At 35.7% G+C, this 17,429-nt stretch overlaps 1 protein-coding gene across 2 annotated transcripts in view; it reads left to right on the top strand.

Annotated features, from left to right (window-relative positions):
* The window catches only part of COG6 (component of oligomeric golgi complex 6), a 53,153-nt gene that overhangs the window by 19,443 nt on the left and 16,281 nt on the right, over positions 1–17,429 (top strand). For both annotated transcript variants that reach the window (XM_027674461.1, XM_027674462.1), the window contains exons 9-13: positions 1,376–1,504; positions 1,615–1,706; positions 6,030–6,094; positions 10,037–10,128; positions 11,807–11,924. In XM_027674461.1, the coding sequence (XP_027530262.1) occupies positions 1,376–1,504; positions 1,615–1,706; positions 6,030–6,094; positions 10,037–10,128; positions 11,807–11,924 (496 nt within the window). The remainder of the gene's footprint in view (positions 1–1,375; positions 1,505–1,614; positions 1,707–6,029; positions 6,095–10,036; positions 10,129–11,806; positions 11,925–17,429) is intronic.

Raw genomic sequence — 17,429 nt, 5'->3', positions numbered from 1 at the left:
CAAGATCTGTTTCACTGCTGTATTTTTAATGATCTGTTGTATAGCTGTTCATTGAGAGGGGAAAAAGAAAGTGTAGTTGGTTTCTACAGACACAGGAGATTTTTAACTCCAGTACTGCTCCTCCTGGACGGTGGGCTATTGTCAGATCCCAGGTCTCTTCCACTCTTAATTGCATTATTTTTGAAAGTAGTAATTTGTTAAACTTTTTTCATTAGGCTTTTTTTTATTAATTGCAGGTATTTACTTCCCGAGTTAACATGTACAGTGTATAAAGAAAAAGGTTTAAACAGACATTTCCAGATTCTTCAGTGTGCTTTTTTTCCCCCCTCTTTCAAATAATAATGTAGATTAAAAAGAACAAAACTGAAGGTTTCCTTGGACTTTTTATAGAAGAGTAGAAATCTAATGGAACCGTTTTGAAACAGTATATTATTTTCTTCTATATTTTATTCTCCATCTCTGTTGTAGTACTTGTTTATCTTCAGTCAGTGATTTTCTTTTTATTATTATTAATATTTTATGTTTGTTCATCTGCTGGGTGTCACTGGTAAGGGACAACATGCTTACTCTTTGACGTTTTTTCAGTTATGTTGAAAAAATAAACTGTAATGTATATTTTCTTTTTTCCTTTGTAATTTAAATGTATTGTTCAAAATGCTTAAATGAATTTAAAAAAAGAAATAGCAGTGTTCTGTGGCTTGCAAAAATCCTACTTCTAAGCAAATATAACAGGAATGTCAGCAGTGCTCATTTCCCATCCTTTACTTGCTATCATGCTTCAATGCCAACAGGAGGGTAGCCTGCTCCAGAAATGAGCCATGTGTAAGTTTTTGGTACCTCCTCTGCCACCAGCAAGCCATTTGAGATTATGCGCTCTGGACTGTAATTGTTCATCCATTAAATATGCAGCTAAGACTCATTTGATTAAAAGCAGTGAGCTATTATCAAATGAAAATAACTTTGTTTGCTACTTATTAATCATGTGGTAGCCTAGAAGAAGGAAGAAACCTTGTGTTGTAGTGCAGTAAATTGCTGCTTCTGTCAGTCAGCTGGACCGTATGCAAACAGGAGTCCCAAATCTGTCAAAGCTGCTGATGTGTATAAAAATGGAAAAAGTGCCTTTTCATTTTATTTATTTATTTATTTATATTGTTTGGGGTAAGGGAACCAGTAGGTCAAGGAAAAGCTGTGTTTTTAGTATCTGTTTAGAGGAGTCAAGAAAATCAGATGGTTTTGAATGTTTTATAGTAGAAGCATTGATGCAAGATTTCTAGAACTGTAACAGTGGTTACTTGTATTAGCTGTAAAGTTGAACTAATCAGCTATGATGAGGCGAACTGGTTTTTTTTAACCCATTTTCATGTTTCAATAACAGATACACATTGGATGAGTTTGGGACAGCAAGAAGGAGTGCTGTGGTCCGTGGCTTTATAGATGCTCTTACTAGAGGAGGTCTGGGAGGTACTCCCCGCCCTATTGAAATGCACTCGCATGATCCTCTGAGGTACAGTATTCCAAGAATATATATGAAGTAGTCTTTTTTTTTTGCCTGTGCCATTTTGACTCAATGACCATAAACCACTGATTTACACAGAAATTTCTGTCTTTGTGTAGGTATGTAGGAGACATGCTGGCCTGGTTGCATCAAGCTACAGCTTCCGAAAAAGAACACCTAGAAGCTATGTTAAAGCTTGTAACTGTTCAAGGTAGTACTAGTTTTAAACCATAAATTGGGGAGTGATAGAAAGTAAGTCTGTCGTAAGTCAGAAAGTGTGATTAATTTCTTAGGCTGGGCTTCAGTTACAAGTCTGAGCTTAAATTTTCCTGGAAATCTCAGAGTAGCTGGTGGTTGCATTTTTCTAAAAGAACACCTGTAATAAAGAAGAATATTTAAAAATGCACTCACATTATTTCACTGTGCTTATAATGGATTTACATTAAATTTACAAAGGGACATTTTAGAGTGTAGTTGAGAGTTCAAAAGTTGTTTGCAATGTATATGACTACATATCTCCTTGAAAAGATTGTCATTGCTTATTGTTATGTTGAGAATTCCTGTTATACCATACTCTTTTGTTTAGTTATTTTTTTTTAAATATCATTCCTTGTTCCTTTAGGTCTCTTCCTTCTAGGCTACAAGTAAAGTGGAATTTTCATCTGTCATATAACATCATTACAGGTTTATGGAGGTCAAAGTAGGCTGCTCATAGATATGTGAAGCTTTTTAATATCAAATTTCTCCTTCATTAACAGAACTGCAGACTCTCATGCTTAGTCTTCAGCCCCTTTGCTTTAAGTAGATTGTGCCTATACTTAAAAGACCTCTTATACATGGAAGCCTTAGTGTGACTTACCACTGTATATTCGGACAAAGACATTTTTAATAAGTTATGCATGGGTACTCAGTTGTAACAAACTCATTGTCAGAACTTACATTTGTTCTGCGTCTGGTGAGCTCTTCAGATTGTGTGTCTCAGTTAATCCTTCCCTGGGATTTAAAGTGCATATGTATTCTAATTTTCCTTCCTGCTGGAAGTATTAATTTGCTTTCCTAACTAATGGTATGTGGAAAAGGAGGCTGTTTAGGAACTATTGTAAATCATACTGGAGGAATGCTATTGTTTTTTGACTACAGTTACAGTGTACTATTGAAGGGAATTTAATATTGTTTGCTGACAGTATCTTGGGGAGACAGGAAAGCAGGCCTCATGGTGGTTTCACGGTAAAGAAAAAGACATGAGAATTCTTTGTAGATGACTGACCAATGCTTCTGCTGTAACTAGGGAGTCCTTCAGGAAAAGCTGGCACCATGGAGCATGTTACTGTGTCTGGTTCTTCTGTGGATTGGGCTACTGCTGCTGCACAGGCCTGCCCTTCGTTTTGAAATTCTCATACCTCTGTGTAGTGCTTTGTTTAACTATTAAGTTCCTTGGCCTTCTGGCAGGATGTCAGGCTGAGATGCTATGACCATGTAATTAGATTTATTTAGAGCATTTCGTACACAGAGCAAGATACTGGATAATACAGGGAATATAAATGTTTGGGAGAAAAATTTTGAAAAAAAAATTATCAGACCAAAACTTTTTTCCCAAGAGACTGGTATAAACAAGAGATTCAATATTTCTAGCTGAAGGCAAAATACGTTTTCCTAAGCTTTGCAGGAAAGGGTTTGCTATCACTGTTGTACAATTTTCAAGAAATGTAAAGAGGGATTCTTAACTTTCATACTGGGAGCTGCAAAGCTTGAGAGGTGCTGTCTGTAACTATTCCTCTGCATCTTTGGGAAATTTTTTTGATGACAAGGATAGTGACACGGTAAGATCTGTAAGACAAAACAGTATTTAATAGAATACCAGTTGGTTTAACAAAAAACATTTATGGGCAGTGCAGCCATGAAATACCTTAAGATTATATGGTTTTATAAATACAGACCTGAGTTGGTAGTAACTAATCAGTGAGTACAGCATCTATGATACTGAGAGATTAAAGTTGAAGAACCTGTGCTGTTGTGCAGTCTTGAGGTGTCTGGCTGCACAGGCTCTGGCAGAAATAGAGTTGATTTCATTTAGACATTTAACAAGTGGACATCTTGTTTATTTGCAGTTATAGATAATGACAGAAATTTGCATCTCCAGAAGGCAATCTTCCCAACAAAATTTAATATCTAATGTAAGCATTTCTGGAGGCTTTCATCACAAACTGAGGCTTTCATTGTTCCCTATGGAGGGAGCCCAAGCTACTACCATAGATAAGACACTTACCTGGTGGTCTACAGTTAGGTCAGTCAAATGATTTCACTTTCATTTTAACTTGAGTAGCTTTTTGCATATAGAACCACTTCTATTATTTTAATTCAGGTGTATCTGTTCTGAGTGCAGATTTCTGTTTAAATTCTCCTCTAAGCTCTGTGTAATTTCAGGACTATGGAGAGTTTGGTAAATCACAGCTATACAAAAATTTCCCTTCTCAGAAAAAAAAAAAAGCCACACATAAGCTGTTGATATGATAGAGGTGGATTTGGTCCCACTGGAAGAAAAACTGTGTGAATAACATGGTTTTTTTGAGAAATGTTCCCATCCCAGTTTTTACTTTAAAATGATGAAACTATGTAGCCCATAATTAGAGTATTCAAGACTGGCTTTTAAAAAATTTTAAAATGTTAAGTTTGCAAATGTTAACTGTTTAAAATTAATCTGACCAAAAATGCTGTTAAAATTTTAAGCACAGAAGACACATTCAGAAAAGTGTAACTACTTTGCTGGAAAGGGATGAAGCATCTGGTTCTCATCTTTGGAGCTTAGGTTTTCTGCTAGAAGGAGACTTCCAGTCTTACAGAGAACTTGTACTTGAAAGGAAGGGAGAACTGCAGCATTTTGAGGTGCAGTGTAAAACCATTTTTCATGGAGTTACAGGAAACCCAGATGGAGAACAGAAGCTAAGCAAAGTCCAAGAAAGATTTCTCCTTTTATAGAAGGATACACAGAAAAAGATTATATATGGTATAGCAAGCAGTCGGAAGCATATCTTCAGTTATGAACCATTTTCTAAAAGTTATTTTGGGTCTCTAAGAATTGTTTGTTCTGTAATTCTTTTATGTCAAACTTGCACCAGTTACATAACCCATTCTGCTGGAAGATTTCACTGGTTGTGGAATCCAAGTATTCTAATTGAACGTGAAAATATATGCGAAGGCACAAGCATGTGGTACACCAAAATTGTTATTCCATGTCCTTTGGTATTCGAACTTGTATATTTTTGGAGCTAAAAATTTCATACCCAACAACTTGTTTTTAAGTCAATCTGGTCTAAATACACTATTGCAAATATGTGCTAGGTGCTTGTTATGTTGATGAACAGTAAAAGTGTGACTGTTCCTACTAAAAAATGTGTAAATTGTTGGGGGTATGTGAGAGCTAGCCATTACGTCGGAGAGCATGCATGTTGTGGTGTGTAATCTTGCTTTCTGCTTTGATAACAGTAGTCAATTATATTAACCTATTTTTATTACCTTACCAATTTAGTATGTTAAAATTCTTAGAGCCACCACGCTGAATTCAGTTGTTACTGCTTATGTGGCTTTTGATGAAGCTTTGTGTAAAGAGGCATTGGCACAGATCTCTGATCTTTCATTATTTTTACTCTCAGAGGTAATCTCTCTTAGTCTGAAATAAGCAAAATATAGTTTCAGGTCACCTGATTTCTGTCACATGTCACAGTCAGTTTGTTTACTTTCATTGCATGGGTCCCATCTGAAGATGAACTCCTGTTGACAAGTTTTAAATTAGAATTAAAGTATTGCTTTCTCCATAAATCTATTCTGAGTTGTTACTGAAGTGAGAGCTTGAAGATCTGTTGCTTTCAGTTTGATTGATTTATGACAGTACTGGTTGCCATGCAACAATTCATTTGTGTTTCATGATAAGATAGGGCAATATTCTCTCTTGTATATAGTTCTGTGAAAGACGAGTTTCAATTGCTGCTGGGGAGGAAGCGTTTGCTAATGCTGCAGCACACAGCAGTGTGGAGGTATACATGTCACTTAATTTGTGACAGTGCCATGAGTGTGTCAGTACCAAACACTGACAGACATGTATTTGCTGTTCAGGCCTTTCAAAATGGGATGTACTGTTGCTCCCTGAGCATCTTACTGGCCTGGTTGGTTTTTTGGTTTTTTTTTCTTCCTAGTTTAATTTCACGAAGTGCTAATATTGACCCTTACTGTGACAACTTCTTGCTAGATCGTTTATTCCTCCCCTTGCTGCTTCTCCCTGTTTTCCCCTTGCTGCTTCTCCCTCAAATCTGAATAGCAAAAGGTAATGACTCCAGGACTGTTTTGTCATGTAGCTATTTCTTAATGGCTAGATTTGAAGTACAGTGGAGGTGTTTTCTAGTTGTGTGGAGAAAAGAACATACAGTTCATAATGCTTTTTATGGAGGAGTACCTCCTACGTTTGTTTATTTGTTTTATAGTCTTGAAGAAAAGAGAATTACATTTGCATAATCTTAGCATGTGTTTGCATTAACTATAGGTGTGGAAGAAAATATTCAAGAAGTAGTTGGGCACATCACAGAAGGTGTCTGCAGGCCTCTGAAGGTGAAGTATTTTGTTTTCCTTAGCCCTCTAAATGGAAAAGCACTTCTATCACGTTTTTTCAGAACTTGTACCCCCATCTCTTCAACATATTTTCATTGCCCTTGGCTGAGAGTTAGATTCTCAACTTCTGAAGGGTTTTATGATTCTCAAATTAAAGATTCCTTAAGCTCATAGATACCTGGTTTATAATAGTCATATACTGAGAGATACTAGGATATTAAATTTGAGTCTTGATTTTGTTTTACTTTTCCTAGGTTGAGGAGTGCTTATGTACAAAAATCTAGCTTTGGGATAAGTATATGGGAAAGGTAGTAGTGAGTCAAATGAAAAATCAATTTAATTTAGTGCCCTATTTTTCATAGTGCTCATTAGCGTATGCTTAGGGAATAGTATATAGGCTATGCAGCTGTGTCATGATACTTCTGTACGATAGTTTCCTTGCCTGTTTGTGAATATATTAAGGACTTACTGAGCTTATTTCTGTCTTTCTACTTAATAGACCTCAATAGATTTTTCTTGCATGAATTGATACAAAATGTTGGTATTCACTACATTTCCTGCAGGAGGGAAGTGAACAGTTTAACTCTGCTGTGTGAAAAGTCAACTCCTTTTGTGGTTTGTGTTTTTTTGTTTGTTTAGTAACTCCAGCTCTTGTATTTGAAAGAGACCATGAAAAATTGTTTCCTAATTACCATCTTTATGCTACCCTGATTTTGTTGTATTTTTGTTGCATCCCTCTGTAGTTGTCTTTTTTTCAAGCTACAGCCTTTGTAAGTTTAGGGGGTGCATTTGATAGAAATCATTAAGATGATCCATCAAATGATTGACAGACTTATTTATTGGATGTGCTTCACATAAGCACTAAAATAATTGAGGTGATGAAGCTGATACCAGTAATTGCCTGACTGTGCAGTGTATAAATCCAAATGCTTTTAAAATAAAATCTGCTATGCTAAATACTATTACAATAAAGTTCTCTTAGAATGCTGTAGCTATAACAACTATGTCCAGCTGACAAATACTTAGTCCCCGATGTAAACAGGTGGTTTCTGGATACTATATGTAAGTTTCTGATAAGGAAAAGATAAAGTTCAGAGAAAGGTAAAAATCAAAAAAGTGCCATTTAGAATCTCACAGGATCACAGAAGAGTCGATGTGTCTAGATGAATACTTCCAAAAACAGAGGCTCCACAGCCTCTCTGGGCAACTTATGTCAGTGCTCAGTCACCTGCACAGTAAAAATAAAGTGTTTCCTGATGTTCAGACAGAACCTCCTATGTTTCAGTTTTGTGCCTGTTGCCATAGAATTATGACCATTCTTTGCAGCCTTTAGTGTTTGACATGTTGGAAAACACCTGTCACAACAAACAATCACCACAGCTTTGTTTTCTTGTAAGATTTTTGCCAAACTTTGTGTTCCTCTTGCATGCTTTAGTTCTGTTAATACTGAATGCTGATGTTTGAGCTCAGTATTTCTGTGCATTCCAATGAAGTAATTAGGAATAGAATGAAACCTTTGTGTAAGTAAGAGGGAGTTTTGGTCTTGATCTGAGATTTTTATACTTGAGGTTTTTATAGTTCAGTACAGAATATTTTCCATTTTGATTGCCAAACTCTTTATACTTCTGTGCTTCTGCTCTCTGTAGAAACATCCCCTGAAATATTGTTGTCAATTAGTTACTATGCTAATAAAAATAATTTTAAAAAAATTAAAGAAAAATTAAAGACTTCCCATTGTATTCTGTATTTTAATAGAATGCAACTTAATTCACTGCCAGCTTAGACTTCCCACTGTAAAATATGGAGCACTTATTGTTTCCCCTGGGGAAAGAAAAAATTCATACAATGCAGATAGATAATTGCAAGCCACCATGTTGAGAGTAACAACAAAAATAGACTCAATTTGAAGCAATCTTTTCTACAATAAATTGTTCTTTCTGAATATTGTCCACAATAAGAAAAATAACTTCACTGATTTCAGGGAAACCACTCTGTATTGTAGTTGTGTGGCACCACAATACACTGCCTTTCTAGTGGATTTCTGCTGATGTTTGTAAATCTGTCACTTTGAGTTGATACTGAAGTATAGAGTAGTTCAATAAAAGCATAGTCATAGAATTTCCACAAGCACTTTTAAATACTTACAGAATTATGTAGCATTTTCATACTAATTTATGCCTTTCCATGTGAATGTACAATATAATATAGTTTCCTTACTTTTGAAGAAGGGTAGTGGTTACATGCAGTATAAATTGTCTACATTTCTCACTGATAGTTGGTTTGCGTTTCAGGCATTTAGGTGAATCCTGAATACTCCCTAGTCGTAGATCTTACCACAGGCCTCTCATTTCAGATGGAAGTAGGAGAATCCCAAAAAACATTTAAATTAAACTTGTCATCTTTGCCGTAACAGTTAAGATGAGTTCAAAACAAAATGTTTCTGATGCCTTACATAGACATCAGATAGTCTTTTATGGTCAGCTAACAACAGGATGCATAGGGTGAAGAAATTATAAGAGCTGCAAGTCCAGGGCTTCCCTGAACAGGTTAGGTTGAGTCACTTAAAAATTTTTGTTCTCTAGTGCAATGAAGACTTCTGTGTGAGAAGCAGCACTTCCTCTTTTCCTGCTGGATTCTTTTAATTCTTATTTTTGTTTCATGACCCTCAAATATTTATTTTTTTCCTTTCCTTCTGCCTCTTCTTTTTCTATTTTTTAATTATTTTCTTTATTTTTAGCTATTGATTTTTTTTTTAGTCAATATTTTGATTTTCCTCTTTTTTCCCTGGCTGCTGTATTCCTTTTTGCTGTACACCTAGAATATACTCAGCATCCATGCCCAAATGACCTTTCAGGTAACATTGGAGACAAGTATTTGTTTATATACCTTTGTATGTACAGACACATTGAAGGGCAAAGTTGACCTTTGTATGTTGAAATAAACTTAGTGCATTGACCATCGCAAATAAGAGTTAAAAAGTATTATTTGTTTTGGTCTGTGTATTAAATGCAAGGGGAGAGGATTGAGGAAGCATAACCTTAGTTGGTTCTCCCTGCAGCTGCCTCTGAGAAGAAGGCACCGCAGCACATTGTGTTCCATTGAACAGCAAATAACTTGGGAGAGCGAGTGTTGGCTGGTGATTTGTGTGTAGCTCTTTCACACACAGGCACGTGGGAGAGCAGTGCAGTGATAAGTCACTATCTATTCTGTTTCATAAGTGCACAAAGGTTGACCCTGGGGCAGCCTTTTATGAGTGGGTTGAGAATGTGTGTGCCATGGAGACAAGACATCAGCTGTCCAAATCAGCACTGTTTTAGGCTGTGTAGCCACTATCTCCTGGTTGAGATAAATAGTCAACAGTCACTATTTATGTTATAAATAAATGTTATAAGTGTTAAAAACAGTCTACTATGATTAAATACTGGTAGGAGATATATAGACTCTCCTTTAAGTGAAGAAGAGAATTCATCCAGGTGAAATTTTGTTTTTTTGGGTAAAATACCTAATACTTTGATGTTCTGAATTGCTGCATGATGTGAACGATCTACTGTTGTAGTGTAGTGATTTTGCAGCATTGCAGCTGTTCCTGCTATTTGGTGCTGCGGAAGAGTCCAGTATGTCCTGGATCCATCAAATGATCTCATTATTTTTAAATTTTCGATAACAAGTTGCAGCAGAAATCTGTAGGGAAATGGGATTTTTTGAAGGCTTTTTGGGTTTGTGAGTTTTTTTTAAGAATGCATACACCTGCTTCTTTTCTACCCAGATCCTTGGCAACCCAGAAGCACTTTGGTTCAAGTCGAATGTTATAGTTAACAAGGCATTCTCTTTTTAAACTTATTTCTGGTTGAATTTATTTTTCAAAAATCAGACATATATTGCAAGAGGTTGGCTTTTTGAAATTTGTGACCTGAAGGATGCTTGTATTTGTTCATGCTGCAGGTTAGAATTGAACAGGTGATTGTTGCTGAACCAGGAGCAGTTTTACTGTACAAGATTTCTAATCTTCTCAAGTTCTACCACCATACAATCAGGTATGCGAAATTACAAAGTATGTTAAAAATACCTTTTTTCCCTAATAGTATTTGTAAAGATTAATCTACTAAAAGTAGTACTTCTATGGCTTAGTTTTTGCTCTGTACTGTAACAAGTACTATCAAGGAGAAATACATGTGATATCAATCAGATACCATTTACTTGTTGTCATTCCTCAATTCTTACCAAATCTGCTTTGGAATATAGCATCAATTTGCATGGAAACTGTTTCTTTATTGTTCTGTGTAGGTTCAAATAGTATACAAAAAAACTCTACAAAACATTTAAGATTACAAAATCAAGTCCCCTTGGAGAAAATGTTAGAATTATCTCTAGAACTTCAATTTTTCTTTTTTTCTTTAAACAAATGTGTTTTGATAATTTTTTTTTTAAGTATGCACTTTTTTTTTTCTATTGGGAAGATGTTTGCCTCATTCCTTAACTTCACCGTTGAAGGTGCACCAATCACCTTCCAATCTTCCAGATGCCACTATGAATAGATAAAATAATGGAGAAAAGGCAGAGCTGCTGTTTTCATACATTGTGGCATATGCAGTAGTTTATGTTGGTTAGAAGCGGACTTAGCAGAAAAATCTTCCTCCGTAGCCCTGCAGAGAATTGAACTGAACTGAACTGCAGACTGAACTGCAGAGAATTTGAATCATTACTACTGCTACTTGAGCTTCTCTGTCTGAAAAGACATTTAGATATTGGGCAGACTGGGACAAGTGGTTCTTGGGCACCTCCCACCCTATTTAAATTTCTCAATTGTGATGGCACTACAGGTCTATGGTAGAACATATATAAGACCTATTCCTAATTTTACTGTCCAAAAAACTTGAAATATTTTTGTTGTCATTTTTCTGTCTCCAAAGTTAGTGTTTCCCTGTGGTTATAAAGCTTGGTGCAGCTGAAAATGTGATGTTAAAATGGAAGGTCTTAGGCAGTCTTTTGGTCTTGTTAACAACACATTGTTTAAAGACCACTGAAGTACCTTCTACCAGCTGAATAATTTTCTCTGTATAAAGTGCACCTCACTAATGAAAGGAAAAAGCAGTTTGAGAAATGATCTATTAAATACAAGATTAGAACCTGAAAATCAGGTTTAAATTAGTCCTGTTATGACACAGTGAATTTCACTGCCATTTTGTAGCTTAAAAGTACATATCCTTTAGACACAGGGAGAGTGTATGTGTGAGAGGAGCATAGTCCTGTAGTGCCATTGAAGGTTTATGGGATATTTGTGCTAAGTGTGATAGCTTGAAGGAATAGCAAGTCATGAATTCTTACATTTTTGGAAAAGAGAGATAGTGCTATCCCTAAAGGAGAGTATGATAGAATACTTGTTAACCCTTTTTTCTTTATCTAATCTGTTTTCTATAACAGAAGTAGATTTACAGCATAACAAAGCAGAAATCCAGTAACTTTTAGGATTCTACAAAAAAGTTTGCGCAAGTTTGACAGCATGTATTTAGTATCTGCTTAATGACATAATTGATAATGCTTGTTCTTACAGTCAACTTACCTCTCAGACAATATGGAGAACTGTTCCCTGCAATTATTTGTTGTAAATTTTCAACTTGGAAAATTATTTTATTTGAAATGATGTTTAAGTACGTGACTCTGTCATGTTGTTCTCCCTTCAGAATTATTAAGTAATCTTAATTTTGTTTTCAGTGGTATTGTAGGAAACAGTGCAGCCACACTATTGACAACAATTGAAGAAATGCATTTGTTGAGCAAGAAAATATTCTTTAATAGCCTGAGTCTTCACGCAAGTAAACTGATGGACAAGGTTTGTTTCAAAATCATACATCTTTCATGTTTCAAAATGCACTTGCATTTCCCTTTTGTCTAGTAAGATTACTAAATATATAGGTGTTTTATATGTCAACTTTTCCTAAGTTGAGGTTTTGTAGTTTCAATATTTTAGCTATTGAACTACATTAAAAACTTGCTGTATGTTTTAATTCTATTAATAGTGGGGGGTTTGTGGGTATTTGGCTAAAATACTGCTGTTGGCAGTATTTGCTTGCAGAGCAATTTACATATTTTTTAAATCTATGAGAAGCAACAAAAAGGAAATTTGCTCAAGTACGATAGAGCAAGGTGAAGTGATTGAGCTAGATAATTTGTATTACTGCATCATCAGATCAGTAGTTAATTGCTCATGTGCTTAATTCCTTCATTGAAGTTGGGTATATCCCAAAATGGTAAGCTAAGTAAAAACAAAATTTGGGCTTTTATAAAAGTAGTTTTACCACATGAACATTGCTGTAACATTTGTAAATGCATTTCTAAATTGTTTTTACTTAACCTGCAAGAAAAATGCAAAAAAATACATAGATTTACAGAAAAATACATAGATTTACAGAAACTAATCTTTGTGCAAAGCCTTGTAATTTTCTGACCATTCAGTCAGATTTTCTGAGTTTTGTCAGTGTTGTTCTGTGGTCCCAAACTAGTTTTCTCATTCAGCACAACTTGTGTCTGGTCCCAATTTCCTGTCTTTCTGCAGGGGCTGAGGAATGACTTACTCAAAGAAACAGTTATTCCTCCTTTTTTTCTCTCCCATATATCCCAGTGACTCCTTTCAGTGGTTTCATTCGTTCAGTGGGTTTCACCCACAGTCCACACATCTAAAGTCGACTTAGTACATTGTTGCTATGGGGTATTTCCATTTGAATGCAATGTCATTGGAATAATAGTTCCTCTTCAATGGTCAGTTAAATCTGAATTCATAAAGCATGCAATGGACAGGGACAACATGAATTTACCAGAAAAACATTTTGTTTCCTAATATGTAAGCTAAAATAAAATATCTGTCTACTTCTTCCTTTTGTGAAAAGAAATCAGTGATGGACCTTAGCAAAAATGTATGACTGCTCTTTACTTACAAAGTGCTTAAGGAAAGAAATTTTTTTTTCTTGAAACTGTAAAACAGCTCTGTATTCACCTCTTTTCTATTTATTTATCCTGCTGGGTGTTACATCTGTACTCAAACAGGCTCAAGCATGATTCTCCTCCTCACATAACTCAGTCTGTGTGCTTTTATTTTGGATGATACTGTTTTAAATTTGGAAATGCATAGAATTCAGAAGAAGAGTGATAAAGGAATTGTGATCCCCAGTTCATAGTGTGTGATCTTTGTATTGTCAGTGTGGGAAGGTTGTGTAATCTTCTTTGCCTTCTTAGTTCCCCTTCCCTCAGCCCCCAGCCTGGATGTAACCTGCTCTTGATGATGCCATTTTTTTATAAATTAGTCAAATTTGCTTTTACTGGCATTAAATGAAGGTAGTGCCACCTTCAGTGGTGTTTTATTACAAGTAATGAATGGTATACCAAGCCTACCATGTAATGGGAAAAGATCATAATATTGCTCATTCTCATAAGCACATTTATAAATTATCTGAAACATTGACAATATTACATTGCCTGTGTGCCCTATGAAGATCTTTCCTCAGGATGTAATTGAGGTCAAAAGATTAAAGAGATTTAAAAGACTGTTAGATGTATGGATAACAAAGGCTTCCACAATTATTTATTAATCTCTGTGCTTCAGGAGTTAACAAAGTAACTGTGTCTGAGAAGGAATGTTACTGTTCTGATATGTAGTTCTTGTAACTGAGAGTTTGACAGTCCTCTGTAGCACCTTATATTATTACCCTTTGAGTGGACTACTGAACTGATAGAATGATGTCTTTTCTCTTCATGACTGACATTAGTTTTGCTTAATAAAAAAATACAAAATTAATAGGTTGAATTACACTCAGAGAAACATTAGTTTCCATGTGATAAAGACCCTATTTTATCATAAATTTAATTCTTCTTACTTAGTTTTTTGTGTGTTAATGTACAGATAAGCGGCTTTTATGCCTTTTCACACGTCTTTGTAATTTAATATTAAATGTCACAATACCTTTACATTTTGACGAAACTGAAAGTTGGTTTTTACCATCCTTTTTATTAATGTGTGTTCAGACCAAAATTGTGTTTATGTATTAGTAAGATTCCCTTCATACCCCAGTCTATTTACCAGCTTTTTGCCAGTTATGTATGCACTGCATCTGTTTTAAAGATTTATTTTTTTTTTTATTTTATTTTCAGAGAAGATTAAACCTCTGGAAGGCAGACCCTTTGTGTTTATATAGGCAATTGCAGAGGCATCATTGCTGTTCTTGTTGTGCGCATAGAAAATATTCACTTGTAAATTTAGTAAATTACTTTTCACTTGGACAGTCTGGAAATCATGGTTCCTTATTTCCACTTACATTTGGCATCCTAAGACATTGATAAGCCTGCTTGAAATAATATCAGCTATCCAAAACTTTGATTAAAATATAATTCTTAGGGCAATTTGAATAACTCTGAAAATAGATTAAAATACAAATAGGATGTTCTTAAATAAAAAATATTTTTATTTCTATAGATATAAATGCCTCTTTTGTTTAGATCATTGGAAAGTGGTGAATATAGCCTGTGTCATTTAGACTATTTTAATGATAGTATTCCCTCTGTAGCATCTGTTATTGCTGATAACTTGCTTTTTTAGTACCTACATTCTATCTAGGAGTTGATAGAAAGCAAATCTTTCTCTTAAGTATAGTTAGTTGTGAACTTTTTTTTAGACAAAGCATTATTAAATATTCTAACTCCTCAAGATCTCATCCTTAGGATGTAGATGAATGACAGGATGGTAATTTGACTCTGATTGCCTCATCACCACAAACAATTTAATTCCCTAGATTATTGATTATGCTGAGTTGAGCATTGCCTTCAATCTGCCTGGGATTTAATTTCTGAAGCACAGTGGAAAACTGAGATTTCAGGCTGTTCTTTCTAGGACAAGAAAATAGCTTCCTCTTCACATCTATTTTTGAGAAGAGTCCTGTATTACATAAGGAGTGCCACAAGTGTGGAGGTGTATGGAAGCTTATAGGCAGTCTTAGATCAGTGTTGTCTCTCTTGGTTGTCAAGCCATCAGTGTACATGATGTAGGGAAATCCCTGGTTACTTCAGAATACTTACTGGTTTGCCCAGAAGCACTTTGCTTTGAACTTTTTTTCTCTTTACATAAGAAAATCTCAAGCATCCAGGTTGTAATCTGCAAATAAAGTAGTCAGCAGCTCTAAACTTCAGACTGTCTGTTCTGAGAAAGCCTTTTTGTGGTTTTCACATTCAGATTTCTCAGGTAGCTCTATCGAGCTGAAATCCATGTAACAGAAATATTCAGCATACTGCCTGAAAGCAAGTCCACTGTTATTAAAGAAAGGCACTACACAAGGGAGTCACTTTGGTCTGATACTCCTTGAAACCTGTCACAAAGCTTAGTAGCAGAGTTGTTGCAGAGCCACTTTGTTTTCAGGGTTTAAATTGCCATTCACAACTTTGAGATTCTCAGGCTGTCATAGAGCTCAACACTGACATCATACAGAATCTGTGCATCACCAGCCATCTCCTGTGTCACTGAAGGTTTGGTGCATCAGCTTTTACTGCAAACGCTGTCTCCTCTTTGCATTGTTGTCTCTTAGCCTTCGAAGACAGTGTTGGGCACTCTTGCCAGTACTTTCTAGCTCTGGTAGCAATTGGTTTGTTCTTGTTCTTGGTTCAAGTGTAATGTTTTTTGGCCAATATTAGTGTCCTTGTGCTGTAAAAGCACATTTATATTTCTGGCTCTTTAGCTTTCTTGGACCCAGCTATGGATCTACTAATCATGCTAGTAAAGTGGATCAGAATTACCATTGCAATCCTTTTATATGTTTCCTTTAAGCCTTCACTAATAAATCAAATGTTTAGGAATTCAGGATTCTGCCTTTGTGTACTCATTGTCTGGACCTAAGAACAGCCCATTAAGATTACCATTTGACAGATGATTATAAGTCCATGAGAAAATAGTTTATGAAGATAATTGTCAGAACAACAGAAACTGTTCCAATGAAAGTGGGAGTAAAGTTCAAAGCACCTAATGGACTGGAATGGATGGACTGTTCTTTCAGTTCTCTCACATGAGAGTTACCATTTAAAATCGTGAGTCCATTGGTGAGGCATTTTAACAAGGGTGTTAGATTAACCTATGTCAGGGTGTATTATTGGACCAACTGATTAATTAGGAAAGTGGGAATTTTCAAGCTCACATGCCCTTCCTCTGGCTTCACGAGTGCTCTAGAACAATTATTAAAGGAAAGAATAATTACAAACATTTAATGAAATGGAATGAGAGTTATAAGAGTACTAAAGAGAGATTGTGCCAAGCTGCAGTCATCTGCTGTCTGAGCCGTTAGAAGACTCTTAGTAGAGTACCCCAGATCAAGTTTTTGAATTGTTGTTTCTTAATACTGTTCTTTTTAGAGTAGATGTATGCAAATTAAATGCTGTGATTGTATTATCTTTTAAGTTTGTCCATGGGAGAGGTATTAAAACATTGCATGGGAATAATTTTAAACTGGTCCCTCATAATTTGATTCCTGTCAGAATGAAACCTATTAGGTTTCTGGAAAACCAGATATGGGGCAGATTGAGTGAGACTGGTTGACATTGCTGTGATCTGAATGCTGTAATGGTTTTGAATGGATCCATATGAACAAAGCAAAACTAGTGATCTTTTCTTCTAAGACCAATTTGATAGCTGAAAAGAAAAGCATGCCATTAGGCATTCTACTTTGTTGACCTCTCTAGGATCCTAAGAGGACCAAAAGAGCTTGGGACAGCTGCTCTGAAGCTTCTCTGGTAGATGTGCACTCAAGTTTCTTGGAGTGCTGGTGAAGATTGCCTGAATTGGGAGAATGAACTTCTGTAGTTGAGGCTGCTCAGTGTTAACTGAGCATGAAACATTTAGATACATTTTTACAATGTTCCTGTCTGTAGTACTTTGTATCCGGCCCCTGCCAGTGGTGTTCCTAAGAGGCTGTACTAAAAGCTGATTAGGCTCTTGCAAAAGCTACCAATCTTTTGTTTGTTACTCTAAGTGCTTTCTCTGAGGAGTTCTGTGTTTTAAATTACCATCTTGTTTTATTTAATACTACTGTCACAGAATTGCAGAATGGATGAGTTCAGCAGGAAACTCTAAAAATTATCTAGTCTAACCATCTTGCTCAGAGAATGTCAGCTAGATCAGGTTGCCCAGGACTGACTCGAGCTGAGGTTTTAATGTCACCAAGAATAGAGACTCAAAAACCTCACTGTGCAACTATCTCCGGTGTTTGACTAACCTCACAGTAAAAAATTGTTTTCTTGTGTCTCAGTCTGTGCCCATTGCCTCTTGACCTGTTACTGGGCGCCACTGAGAAGACTCTGTCTCGTT

Source organism: Neopelma chrysocephalum, unplaced genomic scaffold (genome assembly GCF_003984885.1).
Source record: "Neopelma chrysocephalum unplaced genomic scaffold, ASM398488v2 Primary Assembly neopelma1_25, whole genome shotgun sequence".
NCBI lineage: Eukaryota > Metazoa > Chordata > Aves > Passeriformes > Pipridae > Neopelma > Neopelma chrysocephalum.
Note: the sequence above shows the minus strand (reverse complement) of the source record. Positions and strands in the feature narration are given on the sequence as shown.